The sequence below is a fragment of the Psammomys obesus genome, unplaced genomic scaffold, assembly GCF_907164565.1.
Source record: "Psammomys obesus unplaced genomic scaffold, mPsaObe1.curated_primary_1811, whole genome shotgun sequence".
In the NCBI taxonomy this organism is placed as follows: Eukaryota; Metazoa; Chordata; class Mammalia; order Rodentia; family Muridae; genus Psammomys; species Psammomys obesus.
The window spans coordinates 10,262,761-10,286,280 of NW_026596244.1; the positions used below are offsets into that span (position 1 = coordinate 10,262,761).

General features: G+C 42.0%; 1 protein-coding gene across 1 annotated transcript in view; it reads right to left on the bottom strand.

Annotated features, from left to right (window-relative positions):
* The window catches only part of Gucy1b1 (guanylate cyclase 1 soluble subunit beta 1), a 45,430-nt gene that overhangs the window by 4,367 nt on the left and 17,543 nt on the right, over window positions 1-23,520 (bottom strand). Inside the window, exons 5-10 of the mRNA XM_055596688.1 lie at window positions 12,518-12,715; window positions 10,806-11,036; window positions 9,569-9,685; window positions 8,592-8,725; window positions 4,669-4,866; window positions 1,939-2,176 (exon numbers count right to left, since the gene is read on the bottom strand). Of these exons, the coding sequence (XP_055452663.1) occupies window positions 1,939-2,176; window positions 4,669-4,866; window positions 8,592-8,725; window positions 9,569-9,685; window positions 10,806-11,036; window positions 12,518-12,715 (1,116 nt within the window). The remainder of the gene's footprint in view (window positions 1-1,938; window positions 2,177-4,668; window positions 4,867-8,591; window positions 8,726-9,568; window positions 9,686-10,805; window positions 11,037-12,517; window positions 12,716-23,520) is intronic.

A 23,520-nucleotide genomic window follows, 5' to 3' on the forward strand; every position in this document is an offset into this window, starting at 1 on the left:
GTGTGGGTAGTATGCTTGCTTCGGCACATAGAAGCTGCAGCTTGATGAAACCTCTCTCTGCCTCTCTGTCTCTCTGTCTCTCTCTCTCTCTCTCTGTGTGTGTGTGTGTGTGTGTGTGTGTGTGTGTGTGTGTGTGTGTAGTTCTGCAGACTGAATTTGAATCCAGGTTCTCAAACACACCAGGCAAGCACCTTGCCACAAAGACACATCTCCATCTGCAGCCTGCTACCTTATTTCTGAGGCAGGGTCTCTTCCAGAACTTAGAGCTCGGTGTTAAGCTGGACTAACTGAACAGGTAGCCCCCAGGACCTGTCTGCTTCCGCCTCCCCCAACTGTGAGGTTACAGATGTACATCCTGGCTTTTCCAAAATGAGGTCCTCATGCTTGCACAGCTCTCGGGAGAATATTCTATTACTTCCCTTCTTCCTCAGGCAACAGCGGTTCAGTAATATAGGAGCTGTTGACTGAAGTTCATTGATTTATCACGGCTTCTATCAATGTTATTTTAATTTTCATTTAATTATTTTTTCATTTTTAAATGTAATGGCTTGTCTATTTTGCGTATGTGTGCTATGCTGGTACGTGTCTCTGTGAACGTGCACATCGAGGCTCGAGATGACCTCATTCCTCAGATGCCATCTTCTTTTCCAGAGTAAGCCAAGTAGGCTGGGTTAAGCTATTGTACTGTTATGACATGCTCACCAAGTGTAGCACTGTGCCTCAGAAAAGCATCACAAAATAAAGAGTCCTTATGAAGTTATGCTACCCGGGAGCCTAGAGACACTCAGTAACATTCTTGCCTTTATAAAACAATATTCCACTGACTTCATTTTTCCAATATTATATTTGTTTCTACTTAAAACAAAGGCAGAGATGTCTTGTAAATGTTTATCTTCAAGTTGATGGTATCTAAAAGTAAACCCGAAGCCCAGGAACATTCTAAAGCTCCATGGCTTCCTCACAGTGCAAAGCATTTATGTATTTTAGGAAAAAATGTCTTTGGCTGAGAAGAAAAATGAATGCTGTGTTTATAGTAAAAGTAACAAACAATGTCACAGAGTCGTTAACCTAAGCGCACAGAAACTGCTGGATTCCTGTCAGCCAGAGGCTGGCTGCTTCATGAAACATCATGTGGTTACAATGAAAAGAAAGTTTCCTAAGAGGTGAGTATGCAGTGTTGAAATCGCTGCCCTCAACCTTGGTCAGGAAAGAAGCTTCCTTTTGTAGTGAGCAGTGGTTATGTTAGCGCAGCACTTATGGCTGTTCAAAAAGCTAAGCATGACTGCTGAGCGCACAGCGCCAAAGGAAACATATGCACCATCTCCTCCAAGACTCACTGGGCATCTGGGAGGAGGGGGCAGAAAAAAATGTAAAATCCGATGATGGGGAAGAAGGCTGTGAAGTTATGTCTTCTGGGAATGCCACGGCTGTTGTACTCAGGGTCACAGAGCAGCTTCAGGTGCCTTGACAGGGCCTGGGCAAGGCTGGGGCAAGTCAACATTAAATCATAGGTGTGAGATTGCTTCTGGGGAAGTGAGAAGCATTGTCTTCAGTGGTGTAGCTACTGCTAAGCTGTCTCTACACCAATGGATAGCTCCACACCCATTCCTGTGCAGGCAGCCCTGGTTGAACTCGATGTGTCAAAACAAAACAAAAAAGAAATGAAAGTGGGAGGGGTACTTGATGGCAAGAGTGGGGTGGGGGAGAGGTAAGAGAGGGCGGGTGTGACTATGACCCAAATGCATTACCCACATGTATGAAATTATCAAACAACCCATTTCTTTACAATGAGGAAATTATTTAGGCCAGTGGCCTACAGCGACACTTACCACGCTGGCAAAGCTGCTATAGTCCAGGTACAGTGACCATGGGCTTCTGCAGGGGACTCTCAGAAGCCCTGACCTGTACTACACTACAACAGAATCCCATGAGACTTGCCTTATAGACAAATGGGTTTTTCCGCGAATCCGTCAGTGTGTCAAATCTGGTGTAGAGGTCATTGAGGAGATTGACGATCTTCATTGCCCCTTCTCCGGATGCATGCTTGCTACAGAAAGCGTTGAAGCCCACAATGCCACTGAAGAGTATAGTCACATTGTCGTATCTTTTGGCAGGAACTGGGCGCTTGTGTCTCAGCTCATTGGCCACGGAAGGAGGGAGGACAGAATACAGCAGTCTACGGAGATGAGGTGAAATCTCTGTAAGACATGCTGGGGAACCTTTACCACTCTGCTCTGCCCCTCTATTGCACCAATGGAATTGTGCTGGATTTTAATAAGACACCCCTTCAAACCAGTGTCAGACCTTAGCTACATATAAAGAAAAGAACACACCAACCATTTTTCTGTTGTGATCACATATATACCCAATCCTAAGCCATTTCAAACCGACTCAAAATAAGCCAAACAAACAAATAGATAGGAAAAAAAAAAAAGACCATCAATAGGACCTTATAGTTTTCATTTGTAGTTCTGGCTTCTTACCCTATTCTTATGACAATGACAGGTTTTTGGTTTGGTTTTTCTGTTGTAGTTCTTTTGGTTTTTTTGAGACAGAATTAGTCTGTGTAGCCTTGGCTGTCCTGGACTTGCTCTGTAGACCAGGCTGGCCTCAAACTCACAGAACTGCCTGCCTCTGCTTCCCTGGGTGCTGGGATTACAGGTGGGAGTCACCGCACCCAGATGACAGTGACAGGTTTGACATTGCCAGTATAAACATCTAGAATGTTGTACAAATACTGCAATGAGAGGAGCATTCAGTTACAGGAATAAAATTTATCTCAAATATTGGAAAGGCACAGCAAATAGAGGAGAATTGCTTTCTGGTCTTATTTATGCTTCACTTCTTTGTGGAAGAAAATGATAAAGTGGTGATGAAGAGTGGTCCAGATGAGCAGACATTTTATTTATGTAGGCAATTCTGAGACCACTGCCATGGCATTGTGACTTTTGCTGAGTAGGAGGGGATTTTGGAGGGTTTAGAAGGAAAGCGAAACTCTCTGGGCTCACAGCCTGAAGAAACAAGAAAAAAGGACGCATTTCTAGCCTTTGTATCCTTTTAGCCACAGGGCAAAGTTCAAATATGAAAAACAGATCTGACTCTCTATTTTCTCTCTAGCATGGTAGAATTTCTTCAGTGATTAATTTTACCTTCTAAACAGAAAGTATTTCAGGCAACATAGAAGTTAGATCTTAATACCAAGTGTGATCAGAAGAGCTGAGCTTTAAATGAAACTAGATGGTTTATGATGAAAGTGTCTTACAATAAAGTTTCTACTATAGAATCAAATCCTAATGTATCCGTCTAAAAATCAGTCATGAAAATTAATGAGACACAATACCCCTAAATAGTGCAAATAGTTTTTGAAAATCCATTCTACCTTGGGCAAACCAAAACAATGAATGGGTCAGTGACGGATCCTTATTTTCTGGTTCAGAAGTGAGGCAACTGTATCAACCCCAGGGGCTAAACTGTAGACTAGTGAGAGAAGTGAACACTCCAGCCAACAATTTAGCAGAGGGAATCAACAGCATTTTTAGCATGGAATGCGGGATATATGGTTACTTTCATAATTTGAAGTCTGCATCTTTGTAGTACTTGATGTCTGCTTACTCCTGGTATAGTATGGACCTGAGACATTCCCCAAAGGCCCACGTGTTTCTAAAGCCTTAGGCCCAGGATGTGGCTCCATTGCAGACTGGCAGAACCTTTGAGAGGTAAGACCCAGTGGGAGGAGGTTGGGTCACTTGGGCACACTGTGGACTGACTCACAGATCTCATCCTTCCCTTTAGCATCCTAGCCAGCATGGCATGAGCTGCCTCCTCTGTCCTGCATCCCTGCTGTGGTGTTTGATCCCTTCACAACCTAAAGCAACAGGGCCAGCAACAGGCGCTGAAAACATGAACCCAAACCTTCCTCATGTCTCCATGAGGAAAGAATTATCTCGGCAGTTTTTGTAGCAACAGAAAGCAGAGAACAACTACAGCGTACATGGAGCCACAACCATACATACAAATATGTGAGAAAAGAGTGTCGCTTTTCCTAAGTGAAGCTACACCATGTACTGACAAATCATGTCCTCCGCATTGTGTTCATGCTGTGGGAGACGCTGAGTTGCCTATCCGCGTGTGCCTGATGACATTTACAGGCCACGTGGCCAGATTAAACTAGGTGCCCTGTGACCACGGGGAAGCATTGCGGTCTCAAAGCAAGCAGACACAGCTTTCGGATGCGCAAAGCTGGTCTGAGTAACGACAGGCGTTTACAAGGAATGCTAACTGTTGTTCATTTGTGTGCCCAGTGTCTGCAGACAGGCCTTCCACTGCACCAATGCTGAGGAAGCACTGAGTGAGCTGTAGCTCTCTATCTTCTGCTGCTGTAATAATTCCAATGGGAAACGCGTCAGTTAGCTTAGATTCTCCAAAAATAAAAAGTCATCTTTTACAAACAATACCAATTAACGAAAAAGAACATTCAAGAACTTGGGGAAGACATCCTACAGGTACGAAGAAAGGACTGCTGTTAGTGAGTATATGAGACAGGACTCAGCTTGCTCAGAGACGTGAGAGGTCCCGGACCCTTCTGTAGGAATATGAACTGGAGCATTATACGAGTGAGCGGCAACAAGCCATGAGTTAAAGCCAGCCCCTTTCCCACCACGTTCTTACGTGTCTGTCTTTTTCTTTTCATCCTCCAAGGCTCGCAGTGTGAGCTGCAGCCTGTCGGTGAGGATTTCCAGCTCCTGCGTCAGTTTGTACTCCTCCCGGAACTGTTCTCCCAAAAGAACCAGGTCTCGCGTGGCGTCGTGCAGAGGGATGTCACTCAGGTACAGGCCTCTTCTTGTCAGGTCATCCAGGTTCATCACACTGGCACACAAAGCCAGGAGTCAAAACTTGTACCTCCTGTCCACCAGCTGGCATCAGCTGTGCCTACAGCAAGAGGCGCAAGGCAGCAAGCGCTCTCTCCACCTTCCCAGCTCAAAGATCCGGAGGAAGAAAGGCCGAGAGAAGCCCACCTAACTCTGCTTTGCTTTCTGTGTATCTAAAAACCCCATAAGCAAGTGGCAAGCTTGAGACACACGTCTGTTGAGCTGGACTTTTTGAGGGCCCCTTCCCTGGAAGGTAATGCAGAACAGTGCCCCGCGAAAATCACCTCAGATAGTAACACAAGGCTGGTGCATTTAAAAACTTAGTATGCTTTTCCTTATCATTAAAAACAGAAACAAAATTCATCTTCATGCATATGTCCGGAATAATGATGTTTTATTTTGTTTTGTTTTGTTTTGTTGTTGTTGTTATTTTGTTTTTTATTGAGAAACCACCTTGTTTTACTTTATGAGTTTAAGAATCTCCTAACTACTTAGGACAGCTACAAGAGGCAATGATTGGTTGTTTGAGGTTTAGTAACCCCCCGGGCATGCATTTTAAAGGCTCCTTGCCTAGAGCTTTTATGCTGTTCTTTCTTCAGGCTTCCCTTTCCTCCTCTATTCTTACTTTCCTTGGTTGACTTTTCTCGTTTTTAAAATATATTATCTGACCTTGCTTAATTTTATGAATTTTTGTAAGCTAAATCTTATCTTTTTGTACTTTTGTTATAATAATCTTGATTCACTAAAATTCTGGTAAATAAAAAGTTCGGTTAAAAACTTAACTAATTAGCTAAATGTTTAAAAATTTATTATTGGTTTGAATTAATTCTTAAAGTGTAAAGATATTGTTTCTAGTTTTTCAGGATAGCAATTTTTTCTAAAACTACATGTATGGGCTATGACTATATTAAGGAATTTTGGATTAATAATAGGTTCCCATGAGTGTGTTCTCCATGAACTATTTATAAGTCAAAGCAAAGTAAAGTTAAAAAAAAAAATCCCATGTACAAACACAGAATAATCAAGGGTATTATAGACAAGAATCGATAATCATTTTGTTAAAATGAATATATATCTTAAAGCCCTCTTGTAAAAATAAATCCACTCAAAAGGATGGCAGAGATCCAAATGTGGCCAAACAAGATCTACCCATGGGCAAAGACAAAATGGATAATCTTAAAAGTGAAATGGGTACCGCAGTGACAGGTGTAACAGACTCTTGGTCAGGAAGGCCGTAGAACCTCTTAACACACTCACCACAGTCTCTCAACACGCTTCTCAGCTGCACACAAGAACTAGTTGCTGAAACCCTGTTGCTGAGCCCACCACGCGCCTTGAAAGCTGTGAAGAACTCAGTCTACAACTGGGCTGGAAGCTTGCTTCCTGCTGGGTAGCTTTCTAGTCCCAGAAGGAGTCTATAGACCGCTGAGGAGAAAAGGCATCAGCGGGCTTATCCCTCTGTGAACTCTGTGATCTTCAGTACCGATCTGTGAAGCAAGATTTGCTCACTTACGAAGGAGCTGCACAACTGGGACAGGAATAACCGGCTGCTCTCTGATTGGATGTGAGGCCCGCTCCTCCAGAGTAGCACTTAGGCCCTGGGGGAGAACTTAACACTGTTGTTTAACTATTCGTCACGGAGCCAAGCTGACTTCTAAATGAAATGTGTCTGTTTATCCCTACAGACACATGCCACTTCACAGCCTTAACCAGAGACCTTCTCTGTAAAGTTGGTATCTACAGAGATGCAAAGCTGCTCAAGATGCTAAGGGGTGACAGTTGAATGTTCAGCCCTAAAGACAATATTTATACCATCCCTGAGAAGGCTCAGAAACATCCACAGAGGAGGGCAGAAAGAATGTAAGAGCTAGAAGAATGTGGCAGCCCTCTCCCACATGGAAGAGGGCTGTGAAATACTGTGTTGCTGGGATGGCACTGCCGATGTGGCTGTGGCCTTGCAGCAGCTTTGGCTGCTGGCAGTGGACTCCAGAAGCCTGAGCTTCAACAATCATGGGCTGGGGAGCTTAGGAGCCTTACCTCTCCCTGATGAACTACCCCTTGATACTGAGAGATTCTGTGGGAAAGGCAGCCATTGTGTGTATTCATGTACCCACCAAGGAGCCAGGCAAGCCCTAGTGAATAGTTTCAACAATGAATAGGTGATAAAGATGATCTTCATTAAACTCAGTGAGTCTCAAAAGACGTGAAATCAAAACAAAGAATAACAATAAGGTTGTGAGTGTAGGAAGGGAATGTGCAAAGAGAGGGGGGAGGAAATAGAGGTGGAAAGGAAATTAAAAGAAGGATTATAATGATCAGAATGAAATGAATACTAGGTGAAAGATCATTCATACTGAGGTAGGAAACATGATGAAATTATACATAGCTTATTTTTCTGAAAGTTCCTGAGGGGTCTCCTTATAGGTCTTTTGTTAGAATGTTTGCCTGACATGCAAGAAAGTCTTGAATTCAGTCCCCAGCACCTTATAACTGGGTGTTCTGGTGCATGCGCGTTCTTATCAGTCTTCAGGGGTAGAGACCAGAGGGTCCAGTGTCCCCTCTTATGCACGTCTATACTTCTATGTGGAGGCTAGCCTGCACCACAACATCCTGTCTCAAAAATTAACCTATATTGCTTTTTCTTAGTTTGAATTAATCATTTAGAATTATTTTATAAGCAAAACTTCTTCCATTTAAATAGATTTCATGGTACTTGGTAAATGTATCACTGTAGGACTAATTTCTGTATATTAAAATAAAAGCATATATTCTACAATTTGTGATTCTCTCTCCAAAGAAACCTTTCTGTTTCTGGATAGAGACTCTCCCGAAAGTGAGGCCGTCGTTCTACTAACACCCAGTCAGGAAAATGCAGAGCTAAAAGCACATGTGTTATCAGTGGGTCCCTGGATGGTACTAGCTTTAAAGATACTTTATCTTTCACTGTTTCATCTCTTTTGTCTTCATGATAAATAATTCTCAGAAAATAAATCATAATTACGGTTATATAACATTATGTATAAAATATCATCTAATAATAGGCACCATAGTTACCGTCTCCCATTGCTCAATAGATACATATTCCATACCCTCCTGTATCTTTTAGAAAAGTGTTAAAGCTAGCAAAACAACCCATGCTTTTCTCTTCTGATTTTTATTATATATAACTTTTAACATAAATTTCAATTGAATAATACACCTTGAACAGTGCAACCCAATTAAAATAGTTAAATATTTTTACTTTAAAGTGGCTCAGAACAAAAAAAAAAATCATTCATCTTTTTATAATTGTTACTAACTATAGAAAATTCTTTATTTATGTCATTATACTGTATACTTTCTTATAATTGTTCTCTTACATGATGCTTTTTTCAAAAGTACAAAATACTGAATTAGCAGATTACTCATCCTATGATTTAATGTCATAAAAACTTCAGAAACAGATTCTGCTATGTCATAAAGTAGGTGGGACTTTGAGATTTTAGAAATGCCCAATGCAATCACTCTTGTTATAAAGATTCACATAATGAGATTTTGAAAATACAGCTTATACTTCAGCAGAAATGAGCATTGTGGACTAATACACCATTGGATTAAGTGAGGCTGTATTTGTCCGTGTAGTTTACATACACAACCAATACATATTGATTGAAGATTTTTAGTGAAGTTTCATTGAACTTGTTTTTAACTTTTATCAATCACAATTAAGGCAAAAGTTGTTACCTTGGTGAACAGAGGAAGAGGATGCTATCTGCCTCCGGTAAATAGATCATTTGGCCCTTGAGGCGTAAGCAGCTAATCTCTGTCCCAGTCAGTTCATCCTCACATTCAAGTTTCTCAACATCCAGCAATCCTTCCTTGAACAGAAAAGACAAAAGATTGGCTTCTGCCTTTCTCCTGCCTGACAAAGTATCAGGAAGGACCAAACAACCAAACTCCTCACTTTGTAAACTCTAAGGATAGAACTGGAGGGGCGTTGCCCCAGGTCAGAAGCCCAGTGGCTGGTGGTTTTCTCTGCACTCACGATGGCAGCCCCGAGCCACTGCTCCTGCGTTTGTTGTAAGCTTCCGTGATTTTCCAGTGTGACCACAACACTCATTGTTGAATTGTACCAAAACTAAGCCAAGCTTAGTTGGGTATTCACAGAACAACTGAGAGCAGTCAGTCACAAACATAAAAACACAAGTGGCTGTGACTTTGGAAAGTCATGCGCAGAGTATAAAAAGTGTGGAAATTGTGCTAACTACAATTATCCCAGGAACATAATTGTGGAGCTATGGAAACTAAACTACCAACCACATAAGTTTCTGAGTTTTCAATCCCTTTACTTCCTTACTGAAAAAAATGTTAGCAAGAATTATAAACAATTTATAGAAGAATTAATCTCTGGCTTTGGTGACATTATCAAAGACTTCTTGTAAGGAGGGGAAATAAAGCATTGTAACTTCAAGGGAGTAGATGTTGGCTTTATTATGTGTGACTGAGCTGTTCCCAACAAAGCACTGTCCCCAATTTGTTTTTCTCATTCTGATCAGCTGACAGAGTCCATGCCTCCTGCCAAACATCCCTCTCTTGAAAGCTGTGTTTTATTTTCTTATATCACCATATCACACACAATGCTCATAGATGATTTCCGTTCTCCACTACTGTCGATTGATAGCATGTCTTGCTTACATTCAGCTGAAGGGAGTCTTGATTACCTTGCTTCTCAGTACAAAAACTGTATTGATGTGTGAAAGAATCCCGTGGAAACTGATGTCAATATGAGGGCGGACCAGAGAGAAGACAGACAGGAGGCTGCAGTTCCCAGGCTGGAGCTAAAATACAGAAAAAAAGCAAAGAACACTCAGTTGCTTGAGAATGACATTATGATTAGATATTTATCTTGAAATTAAGCCAGATCAATACAATACATAAGTGAAAAAAAATCAAAAGTATTGTGTGAGAAATTTACCCTGAATGTGGCCTCAAATTGTGCTATTTGCAACCAAGTGATTAAGTAAACATCAAATACTTACAGGAACAGGAAACCTAACATAAATTTAGGTGACTAACATGTAAATATAAGCTGATACAAATAAAATAATCATTTTAAGAGAAAGAAGAAAATTTATCTCCTAAGCTGCAGCATTATGTGCTAGATGCCTGTGGCTGAAATGGAATGTCAAAACAGCAGCAAATACTTTGTTTAAATTCATAAAAAGGGAGATAACATTAGTAGAAGTAAGAACACACAGCAGCTCCTTATGATGCAGCAAGTAACTGCACTGAAGGGTCCTCAGTATCTGAAGGTTCCCTGTGTCAGGGCAGGGAAGCAGCCACGAGGAAGAGCCACATGAGGACACACCCTCTGCTTCTCAACCATCGCTTTACCCAAGACCTTCGTATTCCAGCCCTGAATCAAAGCAAAAGGCACCTCCAGACCCACACATGCCGTGGACAAATCCTAACGTGGGATAGGAGAGAGTAAGTACACAGGAAGTTTTCTGACGGTCCCTGGGAATGCTAGTCAGATGTAGCTGCAAACCCTCTGTGGCCCTCCAATGCTCCATCACTCTGCCCATGTTCACGTGTATGTTTTCCACCTTGAGTGTTTCTTCTTCCCCTTGTCAGCAGCTGATTTTGATAACTATTTTTTGGAAGGCAGCTAGGCAGTGAATATTTATTCAATGAACAAAAACATGAATGAGAGCTGACTGCTGTTAGCAAGGTCCCCCATTTCCTCACAAAGCAAGTCTACAGTTCTCATATAACTTCCTCCTCTCCATGTAAGCGGTGGAAGAAAAAACAAATAAGTCCTAAGGACATTTTCAGTATTTCCAAATACATCTGGCTTATAAATGTGTGGGATACAGCCTGCCTTGTCGTCAGAGGTTAAGAAAGGGGCGGAGCCTGTAACAGGGTCAGGCCCCAAGCGGGTGCTGCTGTGCTTTTTACCTGGGGGAGCGCTCTGTAAATGGCATTGCCGCACTGGGTGACCAAGAGGTCCCGGTCAAATATTATGTGGAAAGGAAATGCTTTGCAGAAGGTGTACGGGCTGATACGCGATTCCTGGGTTCCATTCTCTTCAAACCTGTCCAGATCTTCATAAAAATCCTCTTCTTTCGATTCCTTTTCCTCAATTAAAAATTGAGTATGATCACATTCTTCGTTTCTTTGCTGAATAACCTAGATGTCAGTGAGAGAAAACGTGGTTGACTGCTGGTATTTCAGCTTAGTTGTAATATGTCAATATGAGGGGCTGCTTATGAACATTGTGCTTAGAAAATTAGAAAAGTTAAAATACACACAAACGCTGCACATATGTAAAGCTGATAATGAGATCTGGTGCCCTCTTCTGGCGTGTAGGCATACATGCAGACAGCATACTGTATAAATAATAAATAAATCTTTTTTTTTTCAAAGCTGAAAAATCTTTCTAGATAGTTCTGGATCTGTGCGATGTGAAGGCATTCTTTGGCTATATGGTCTTGTGTATTTTAGGCAAGATTCCGTTAGGCAAGCTTACGGTCAGCTAGGTGGCTGAGAAGATCTGAACTTCAGATCCTCGGGCTCATCTCCAAGTACTGAGATCACGGCCTTGGGCCACTGTGGTCAGTTTGTACCACGCTGAAGGAGTCCAGGGCCTTTTGTACAGAAGGCAAGCATTCTACCAGCATAACTATCTCCCATTATGATTAATACATAATCATTTTCATTCTGGTATGAATTCCCCAAGAACACACATACAGCCTTTTGGGAGGACTAAGAAGAGAGTACCCTCTTGGCCTACTGGGATAGGCCCAAGAACAGGCACATCAGTACAGCGAACCTACAGTCACACTGCACTTGAGGACCAATATGAGACGCACAAAAAATGCAGCTGACCAGAAGAAGCTGCAGAAGCCAGAAAAAGAAAAATGTCAATTTTCTTCATTGCATGGTCTCTGTATTGGTACCCTGAAATCACCATTCAAAAATAGCAAAGGGTGTCATCAATAGCATCAATAGAACAGAGCTGGTTTGGCTATGTTCACCAGTACAACATGATTTGAAGGAAGGAAGGAAGGAAGGAAGGAAGGAAGGAAGGAAGGAAGGAAGGAAGGAAGGGAGGAAGGAAGGAAGGAAGGAAGGAAGGAAGGAAGGAAGGAAGGAAGGAAGGAAGGAAGGGAAAGAAGAAAGAAAGGAAGAAAGAAAGAAAGAAAGAAAGAAAGAAAGAAAGAAAGAAAGAAAGAACGTAAACACAAACTGACCAAAAAAAATGTTCTAGGTATATTCCAGGAAAGACAAAAGAATTCACATAGAAAAAGTAATCTGTAAGGTCAGCTAATTTAATATATTCTCTACATTTCACTATCCACAATCTGATAGCTTGCATGTGGAAACTGTAACTGAGTCAGATGGGTGCCCCTCTCCGTCCACAGCTGGAATGTTTTCATAGAAAGTAACCGAGTTTCCTCTTGCCGTAAGCAACATATAAAGATAATATTTTGCAAGGGAAAACGGCCCAGCATCACTCACTCAAAGGCCGAATAGAGAAGCCTGCTGGGTTGCACCATTTGGCTCACAGGTGCTGTTCATGCAGCCCATGAGCAGCAATCACTGTGGCGGCATTTCAAATGTTCTGATTGCCACTTGCCATCAGAAACCTCTTGGCTGGTGGCCATTACCTTCATGTCGATCTCAGTGCCGTGTATCTGCTGAGCGACAGTCTTGATAATCCCGATAACGATGTCCTGAAGGCCCTCTCTTTCCGAGTAGTAGTGCAGAATGAGCCCTTTGCCTTTTTCTGCATCCGTGCACCTGAACGAAGGTGCGCGCATGCCTGGGTAGATGGTGGCGAGGTGGTCGTGCAGGGCATCGAGGTTCTGTAGTGAGAAAGGAAGACCAGAAACTCCTATGAGGACTCAGCACTGCCAGGAGCGGAAACGAGGTTTAAACCTGGGTTTGCTGGGCAGATCACTAGAGTAAACTTTAACACGGATATCCTTCACGGGAACCTTAGGTAGCGGCACGGTAAGTACCACAGAGAGAACGAAGAGAACAGAACAACTGAGAAGAAGTATGCATTTAGTCTAATTACGTAATTAGTAACGCTACATTTCAAGAAATGATAAATAAATAGCAACCATCCGAACTAAGAGCACACTTAAGAGGGAAACAGGGCAAACACACAGTAGAAGATATTTAAATCATCCACATCCCTCTGTCCACGCTATAAATCCCTAACTGAATTTAATAAAATATCAACATGTCAAGGATAGTGAGAGAGAAGCATATTCCTTTAATGCTTTTCTTAAACTAAAGATGTGCTTTTAGAAAGCAAACGTGTTTAATTCCCTGTTCATCAGCAGTCCCTTAATCAACCTAAGAGCCGATGGCAAAGCAGCAAAATTACCATTTCAGGCTAAAGAGTTGGGAAATTAACAGCCAGTAAACGTCTTTATTTATTTGTAGCTTTGTCGCCCTGAACATGCAATTTTTTTTTTTTTCAGCATCTCCTAAACACAGATTGACACTCTACCCCGGCTGATACTAGCAATGTTGAAAGCGACATTTTTCAGCCAGTCCCACACAATAGCATTTAGCTGATAACATGTCTCACGAACTACACCCAGCCAGTGATGAAAGCAGACAGTTTCCGTGGGTGTGTAAACCCAGTGTCACTCTGTGTGCCTGCGTCTGCAGTGAATCCTGTTTTCTTCCCTCTAACAACTCCTGTAAAATTCAAATCAAGCTAGTATTTAAAAAAACAAAACCAAAACCTTCGTCCAGATTGCCTCTAGGGGCCGCTGTTGCGGTGTAAAAGCTACCAGGCAGTCTCCCGGCAGGACCACAGGGCCCGGAACCTCCCGCCACAACTCCACATCTCTGTGTCTTAAGTTGAATCTGACAAGGGGTTCTTCCTGTAACAAACCGTTTCTGTGGCAACGCTTCCCCATGAAGGGAGGACCTGGAAGCGTCTCTGCAGGGTCCTTAGACCCCTGAAGATCTTTAGGTGTGAAAATATTGGGAGAGAAGAATCTCTTGAGAAGAAAGTGCACTGTCAAGAGTTTTGCCTTTATCTCCATTTTCCACAACTGAGTTTGTGGGTGCAAAAGGATATTTTTCATCCATATTACAGTCCAAGTTCTGCGTTGTGTTCCTTCATATGAACGAAAACCACCTTAAGTAGGTGGTTTAATACTGTGTTTTTTCATTTTTTTCTAAACAAAATTTAAAACTTTTCCCTAGTCAGTCACCCACGTCACTTGCATACTGTCAACTTCCATTTTGCTTCATGGTCCTTTGTACATTCCTACAAGCAGCCAAGCTGAAGCCTTGGCAGAGACAAAGGCACCATGTCTTCGCCTTGACATTACAGCAGGTCTGGCACTGGGCTTGGTCCAGGATGGATGAGTCATCAAAGACAGTGCCCTTTCTGCAGGTGCAATCGTTTGAATTTGTGCACAGGTGTGGAAAGTATTACGGTCTGAGTGCTGGAAACACAGCATTGCTCAGACGGAGCCCTAACGGCACGTGGGTTACCACAAACAGTGAGTGATGGTGTTCAAGGCTCAAGGCTTTTTGTGGTAACCAACTCTCCAGAGATTTGCTGTCCTATTGAATTTGCTATTAATTAAATGGAGAAGCGGAGTGCTTTGTTGGAGCATAAAAGATTTACCACTTAATGTAATATTGATTTTCTTTAGATAGTGCCCAGCAGAAAATACACCCTTGGGATTCCTTCAGTTAGAGCTTTCCTATCTCAGGTTTTCTCTGTCGAAATTCAAACGATTGCCACAGCCTGTCTCTTCAAAGGAATTGGCTTATGATTAAATTTAAATTATTTTCACTTCAATTATATCACTAATAAACGGCAGTCTTCATATCTGAATAACTGTTGCTACAGTAACCTCAGGAAACCACAAATGAGGACCCTTAGCGTGGCCAAGAGAAAAGCTATTCACATTTGATAGCACTAAACAGACCTGACAGTTCACAAACATTGCTATATTGATACATTCTGGGCAATAAAACCTTCATCACAAAACTGGAATCGTTTTACTTCTAAATATATCCACGGAGGCAAGAACAGAGAGAGAACAGCTGCATGGCCAGTCACAAGGAGTGCGCACATGTGTCTAAAAGGCCAAAAGCTGTGGGAAAATGTAAACACACATGCTTCCGCCTGCACAACTTCCAGGAAACCATGAAGCAACCTCAAATATTCGTGGTGATGGTTTTGTTCCAGTCCCTAAGATTTAGTCTGAGGTTTTCATTATATTTCTAATTGTGCTGAAATCTTTCTGTGCTCCCTCTGCCACAAAGAGAATGAATGCACTTTTTTTTTTCTTCTGTGCAGGGATTCTGCAACCGTCAGTCCAGGGGACTAGGCTCCTGGAGTTTGTGCTTTCTAGAAGAAGGAAAACTGAGTCCTGTTTCCCTGGAGAAGTGCTGCAGCTCCAGGTGGAGTGTAATCTGCAGTTGTAGGAAACCATGCTTCTGTGAGAAATCAGTTTAAGTTCCGTATGTTTGAAGATTCTGGGCTATTTCAAAATAATTCACATTTTCTTTTTGCAATATACCAGCAGACCAAGAATAAGCTCATACATAATAATAGAGACAGGATATGCATAAATCCAAGCCCTCCTTTCTTTGCATCTCGTCGTACAGTTAATCAAAAACTTGTAAATTGGGCACAGCAAAGTAGCAGTAAAGATTGGAGCACTTTAAGACAAACTCTGTTTTTGCGATTGCTTTGTCTTCATAATTCTTAATCCTGACCATGGAGGGTGAGAGAAGAGGCTGTTTGTGTGGGTGGTCCTCTAAGATTCAATGCTGGGAAAGAAAAAAAAAAGGAAAAAAAAAAAGATGCTCTTACCAAGCCTCCTCCCCCACCCCTCAGCATTGTCTTCATTCACACCTCTGAGAGGCAGGCCCAACATCAACCACATTCAATGTGAGTTGCAGACCCTGAAAAACCCCTTGTGGAGGTTAATGAGGAACAGGTTATTCTGGAAGTTGGAGAAGAAAAAATTTAAACCAGCAACAAGGAAACAACAGTAAGTCTGCCCCTAAAGTGATGGAAAACACAAAAGTGGCAGGAACAAGGAACTTCTATTAGACACAAAGATTAGGAGGGAAGATCACCAACCCAAATCATCATGGTCAAATTAACTGAAGCAAGCAGTTAAATAAAGCAAACTTTGTGTGTGTGTGTGTGTGTGTGTGTGTGTGTGTACAGGGACTACCTCTCCCTAAGGTGAGGTGGAGAGGCCAACAGTGGGTGTGAGACAGACAAAGCTTTTGGAGTTCAGGGGTTGGGGGTTTCCAAGTGGATTTTAAAAGACAGGTTTGCAAGGTGGTTATAAACAGCTTTTGAAACAAAGACGTGGTTGTTATTTCTGGAAAGGTGGGTGGTGGTGGGAGCTCCCCTTTTCTGAGGAGAAGGGAAACAAGGAAGAGGGTGGGAGGGTGGAAGTGGGAGGAGAGAAGGGAGGGGGCTGCCATAGGGCTATAAAGTGAATAAATAAATAAATTTTAAGAAATAAAGCAAGAAAGCAAGCAAGAAAGAAAGACAGAAACAAAAAGAGAGAGAGATGGAGATTTGTAGTTAAGGATACAGGTGGGTCATAGCCCCATCCCTGAGAAACAGAGGGTTAGTCATAAACAGGAATGAACATATCTTGTCTTTACTATAAAAGAACTTTCAACCTAAGATGGAGGCAGGCTGGTTCTTCACTTCCCCCTTTCCTTTTGGGATCTGCTCTTTCAAAAAAAATGAAAAGATTTAGTGTTTCTAAAAGGAGTCCGTGGAGTGGGCTGTGTTCTGAGCGCTTGCTTCTCTTGCCAGGACCCAGGTTCAGTTCCCAGCATCCACCCAGCAGCTCACAACTGCCTGTCACTCCCCTTAAAGGGGAGCCAGTGTCCTCCTCTGGCTTTCCTGAACACTGGATATGTATGTTATACAGACATACATGAAAGAATTCACACTTCCACATAAAGATTAAAAAGAAATAAATCATAAAAAAGCAAAAAGAAAAAATGGAAAGTTCTATTTTCAAGGGAAATTTATCAGAGCCATTAAAATGATTTAAACAGAAATCACTTAAAAACTGAAGTATTAGCTGGGTGGTGGTAGTGCCTTCAGTCCCAGCGCTCAGAAGGCAGAGGCAGATGGGTCTCTGTGAGTTCAAAGCCAGCCTGGTCTACAGAGCTAGTTTCAGGGCAGCCAGGGCTACACAGAGAAACTCTGTCTCAAAAAACCATTAAAAAAAAATGTTGTTAATTACCATATCACCTTCTCCAAAGAAACATCTTCATTTAAGGTACAAAGAACAAAATGCACCTATGTAAATATTTCACATATTTCTGTGATTTAAAACTCATGTTAAAAACAGAATCCACCCAGATAATTCTAAACTTAACAACTAATCTCTATTTAGTGAAACAATGCAACCAGTTATTCAGAGAAGAATCTTTCAATTTTAACATATTTCTCTTCCTTCTGAAGTTTTTTGTTTATTTTTCTGTTTTAAATAAAAGTTAAGTTATATTTTAATTGCAGGTTGTTCAAATTGAGTTTATATGTTTCTTTTAAAATTCAAAAGTTGAAATAAATGTCTAGTGCATTTTTCTACAAAATATAAATAATTTAGGGAAGTATTAGGGTTTTACAGCTGTTCAGGAAAATCCTAGTATTTCCCAAAATAGCCCGTTGCATAAACATTTGAGAATTTGAAATTGGATCTGCTGTGAATGCCAGGTTGCTGCTGGTGGCCTGTGTTTTATAAGCCCAAATCAGAGCCAAGCATAGCTGGAGACAATCCCCCTGCAGGCTGCGTGTGTGCGGGAGAAGGAACAGGAGGATGAAAATGAAGGGAGGAAGTGACTGAAACTGCGCAAACCCAGCTAAGAGAGCCGGCTCTCCAGCCAAGAATGAAAGAATATTTAAGTTTTTATATGAGGTCCTTATGGATAAAGAAATAAGCTCATAAATAAAAATCGTAACTAGTTTCTGAAATAGCATTTTCCTCTGTGTTTTTCAAGTCAACCCGGCAGCCTTTGCTGCTGATTTTGTCTGTAAAATTTCTAGGGCCATAAAGCACAGATAAGATAGCAATGAAGCATCATGGGCAATGAACGCATAGTCCGGCTTTAGCCTTATTTAGGTCCCACTGCCAAAGGGTATATTATCTCACCAAGGACTCAGTGCACAAGTGCACACACACACACATACTAACAGAAAAAAATCTAGAAGGAATAATTAATACAATGTTGCAATTGTTCTTGTGGTATAGCAAACAACCAACAAGAATTGATTGAAATGCTGATATGTTGTTATTTTTGATGGTTCTCTGGGCTGAGTGGGAAAACTCCTGTACTAGAGTCATGAGCACATAGACAGGATGATTTTTCTGCAGTGAATCCCTGAAACAGCCAGCTATATGGCCAGGCCTCTGCAAGGGAATTCCCTGCAAGGGAATAAGGCAGGCTTTTGTTCTGACTACCTCTGTACAGTCTGTGTGGCTTGAACATCTCACATTAGGAGTCCAGATCCATAAGGTAACATCTTATTTTGTTCTGTGATACCAGAGAAGGCACATAAAGACTTCTTATGCTATGGCCTAAGATGTTTCACAATGTCACCTTTGCCATCATCTGTTGGTCAAATGATTGCCAAAGCCAATCCCTATTCAAATTAAGGAGAACTGCATCTCCTGATTGAGGCCAGGCAGAAGAGGGACAGCAGATACTGTTTCAGTGACCTCTGGAAAATATTCTCCATCATCATGCAGAGCAGCCGGCGGTGGAAACACCGCCGGCTCGGCAGTCTTTACCAGTGATATTCTCAGGGAGCTAGTGAAACATGCACGCACAGGGCTGCTTCACTTTGTTCATTAAGCTCCAGATAGAAATTTATGCATGCTTCATATAAGAATATGAAAGTGCCAAATAGAGAAAAAAATGCTAAAATATAGCTTTAGTCCTTCCAGTTAAGTACATATAAATCTAACAATCACAATAAAAATATTTTAATTCTTCACATTTTTGTTTATGTTTTCAATTACTAAATCAACTAAAGAATAAACTCTGAAGATGACTTTTATCAACAGCCCCTGTAGAGGAATTTTAGTTCAGAACATGGCTGCTCTGGCAAGAGATCACATCCAAAGACCTTCTAGCTCTGTGTGATCTGTCTGGAATAAACCTTTAACCCAGGAGACAGGGGCAAGCATATCTGAGTTCAAGGCCAGCTTGGTTCAGAGCAAATTTCAGGTAAAGAAAAGCTTAGGTATGGTGGTACATGCCTTTAGTCCCAAACAATGAAGGTAAAGTTAATTTGTAGAAGGAAGCACCCATGTTTGAAAGAGATGTCTAATTATGCGGCAGAAACAGTGAGGAATCAGAGAAAGATTTGACAGAATAAGATATGCCCAACTCTCATGAAAAGAGCAAAGAGAAGCTAATTAACAGGCAACGAAGAGAGAGAGGAGGCAGTTCTTACCAGGACAGTAATAGAGAGGCAGGTTGCAGAGAAAGAACTCAGGTGAAGACAGAATGAGCCAGAGAATGAGAACGAGCCCGAGATTAGAGCGGATTGCTGGAGTTAGTTTGAGTCCAAGCAGGGCAATTCAAGAGCTGAGAGAAAAGCCAGATTGAAAAATTAGCTGGGAGAGGAGTTTGAGCAAGAACAGCTGAGTTGAATCAGCCAGACAGTAAGAAAAAGAAAGGGTGAGCTGAGTAAGAAGACAGTCTCAGAGGCTGAAAACATAGGCCTAGGCTAGATTGTACTGAGGTTAGAAGCTTCCAGGGCTAGGCCTAGGTTAGCAGAGAGAGGTGATAAGCCTTCAAGACAACAATTACAGTAAGTGAATAAAATTTCCTTTTACAAGCCTCCACGCTGATAGTGTCACAGACTTAACGAAAATAAGTTGCAAATTTTGCAATCCCTACAGACAAATGTCAAAGTTCTTCCAGAAGTATTTCTTATATTTTATTACTGTGTTCATTGGGAAATCTGGTTTTCAAAGTTACCCTAGTGCAAAGTTTTAAACGTAGAATACAGAAGCCCAAGAGAACTTGTACAATGTCATGAATCTGGTGATGGAGAGCAAAGGTTCTCAACTGACAGGAGAAGTACCATCAACCATTTAAACCAAATTGTCAAAGGAAATGGCAAAATGTACTAGGACTAAATTACAGATGCCATCTTTACTGTGCGGCCTTGGATATACCATTTCTGTAAAGGAACAGAGGTATTATCCCAATGAGAGGACCAATTTGTAAAACATTACTAATAGTCCAGAATTAGGCTGATCGGACAGCTCGGTACGTGAAAGCGTTTGTCAGCAGGCGTGATGATCTGAGTGTGACTTTCCAGAAGGAAGAAGGCGGAAAGAGAAAGCCGGCTCCTTAAAAGTGACCCCAGGCACCACACATGTGCTTTTGCATGTGCCCCACATGTTGGTGTCCTCACACTAGGTAAGTCAGTGGGGATCTAGAACTAACCAATTCCTGCAGGGCGATGATTGCCTAATACACACCGCTGGTGGTCCTCAGAAGCACTTAAAAGCTATTTCACGGTATCTACCGTGGGTGTGCGTGCGTGCGCAGGTGTTTGCATGCATGTGACTGTAGGCTTGTCTCTGTGTGTGTTTGTACACGTGTGTCTGTCTCTGTAGGTTTGTGTGTATGTTAGAAAACCATTCTTGATAATATATTCAGAACGAGTGAGGAAGAAAAGACCCTCAGATCCTCTTTGACATGATGAAAGAGATAAATGTGCTCAGTCGAAGCCTGCCGTGAGCTTTAACTTCAGTTCCTGTCCTCTGAGGTATTTAGGTGGCACTATCAAGGTTGACATGTAGAAATACCGAAGCATATTTAATGTGCAGATATAGCAATGTATTTAAATGTATAGACACAGTAATGTAAACCTAATTAAAAACATAAATTTACCTTGTCTACCTAGAAGGAAACTGCGCGCTGTGTCAATTTCAACCTCATTGCTATCAAGTGAAATTTTCAAGAAAAAAAAAAAAAAAAGATACTTTGAAAATTTAAAAGGCTGACTGACCAATTAGAGCTCTGGAACTGTAGGGGCAGGTCTGGGGCCACAATACCTTGAGTTATCTTTAATGCTTGAACAGCCTTCGTTTTGCCCACTCTGACCTAACATCTTTGTGGCCATCAGAAAAAACCTCCCAAATGCAGTCTTCGCTGTCCACTAATTCCCACAAGCCAAGAGTGAATCACATCATCAGCCAACACCTCAAGCCTGTAGTGTAATTGCCCTCACTATGCTCTGCCCATGCCTTGACTTGTGACTATAACGTTAGCATAACCTCAGCCATGATGTAACACACAATCATATTGCACAATCTGAATTCATCTTCCCAGGCCACAGTCACTCATTTTTGGCTCAGAATAAACTCTTTTAATTCCTTTAATATGGGAGCTATATTTTTCTTGAAAAATCTCTAAAAGCTTCTCTTCAAATGGATGGTCCTTGATGAAATCATTATAGCCCGAGTTGCTGTTTGGTCTGCTCATTCAGTGTTTTCTTCCTCACAGGGACTGTGCTTTTTGTTTTTAAGCTGTTGATTTGTCCCTCTGATGCCGGCTTCATCCACTGAGCTACTCTGCAGGGTCTCTGGCCTCTTGTGGTTTACATTCCAGTGGAAGAAACAGGAAATGACGGTGCAGTGCCAGGACTGAGGCTTTGAAGGCCCGAGAAAAGCCAGCGACCCCATCACAAGTAGGGCAGCGTTTAGACAGAAGAGTGGAATCTTCCTGGAAGAAGCAATGGGACCTGCAGGATAGGCCGACTTTACTGTGTGAATGGGAGCCAGAGCCATGTTCCAGGTGAAGGGAAGAGAGCATTGCCAAACCTCAGAGAGAACCTGAAAAATGAGAGATCCTACAGAGGTCAAGCTTAACTGTATGTGTAAGAGAAACTAGAGATGAAGAGGATGGTGGGAGAAGTAATGTCTGTGGTCTTAAACCTCAGACACTGGATTCCTTCAGTGAGTAATGAGAATTACTCAAAGGCTCAAAGAAGAAAAGGATATGATGAGTTTATTTGCATCTTGTATAAATCATGAGAGACTATCCAGTCTCTAAATAGAGGAAGACCCTTCCTGGAAAGTTCCGGAAAATCTTCAGAAAGGCTGAGTTCTCCAAATTTAGCACTTAGGATAGGCCCAAATATTTGGTAATTCACTAAAATTAAGGAGTGCAAAAGAAAGAAATCCCTTTGAACTCTCTTTATGAGGAAGCCCCACTGGTCTCATTCTTTTTTCCTGAGTGGTAGAAGCGTACCCTGAAGAGCGGCTTGTTAATCTGTTCCCGAAGAAACATGTTGTATGTAAGCAAGGATCTTAAGCCAATCTGGGAAAACCAGGTGCTTTACTTCAAAATGACAGATACAGGAAAATGTACACCGAGTTTCTATTTGATAGCCTGTCCATAACAAAACCACCTACTCCTATGTATTATCTTTCCATAGTAAATTTGTCATAATAAACAATTTCAAAACTAGGAAGACAAAAGTTCACTCGTAGAAAATAATGAAAAATTTATAGTATCCAAAATATGTAGTTTCATTTTCCACAGTATCACTTTAAGGCACGCACCGTAAACTTATATTTAGTTTAAAGATGTTAATGTTTTAGTAATATGAAATTGTGCATAAGCCATTTTCTACTCTTTTGCGCCACCTTTGGAACTGGATGACTTACTTCTCAGCTCACGCTCACACCTAGTGCTGTGGTCTGAACCCCTAGACACAGGCGAAGCCGCCACTTCTGTTTGGCTAAATGGGCACATTGACGACCTACACTGTTAGCTTCCTACCATCCGACTAGCTGTGTCTTCAGCCCTGTTCAAAGAATCTGCGTGTAGCAGCCACGAGCGGCTAATGTGCACGTTTGTGGCTGTTCAAGCTACTGAGGTGCTGTGAGAACCTGTCACTGCTTCCACAGCTGGAGGAGCATCATAGGAGAGGGGGCAGAATGGATGTGAGGGCCGCCGGACAGGGAGGATGGCCGTGAGGCCTGCACAGTGCACTCCTGAGCCCACAGGAGCCATGTTACCTTTTCCAGACGGAACCTGTCAGCATTCAGTCATGACGAAGAAGGGAGTCCTAGCGGTCTGGCTCTCCAGGAGAGTTATGAGTTACTGGAAGTTTAGGTTGCTAAGGGAGAGGGCAGCAGTGTCCTCAATGATGTAGGTACTTGCTTATACCCATGACCTCTTGGGCAGTCTTGGTTAAATGTAGTGGGTCATAAAACAAAGCAAAACAGGAAGATACGAGAGTGAGATGGAGACTTGTGAGAAGGAGTGGGGTATTGGTAGAGATGGACATGAAAGGGTTGGGTGGTGTGACCAGGGTGTACGAAATAATGCACAAAATTGTCAAATAATAATTAACTGTTTACAAATTGTTGGGGGAGGATCCTTAGCTAGGGGCTGGACAACTGGAAGAAGAATCCTGAGAGCACAGAGAAACACGGCTGCAGTGAGGCGTGGGTGCTTGTTACCCTGCCATGATAAATTCAGCAGACGGTCAAGATGAGTACTGCTCTATCAGAAGGCCAGAGGTCAGATCCCAGCACCCACACGGGGCTTCACGGATTCTGAGACTCTAGCGCCAATGGATCAGGTGCCCTCTTCTGGCCAATGTGGG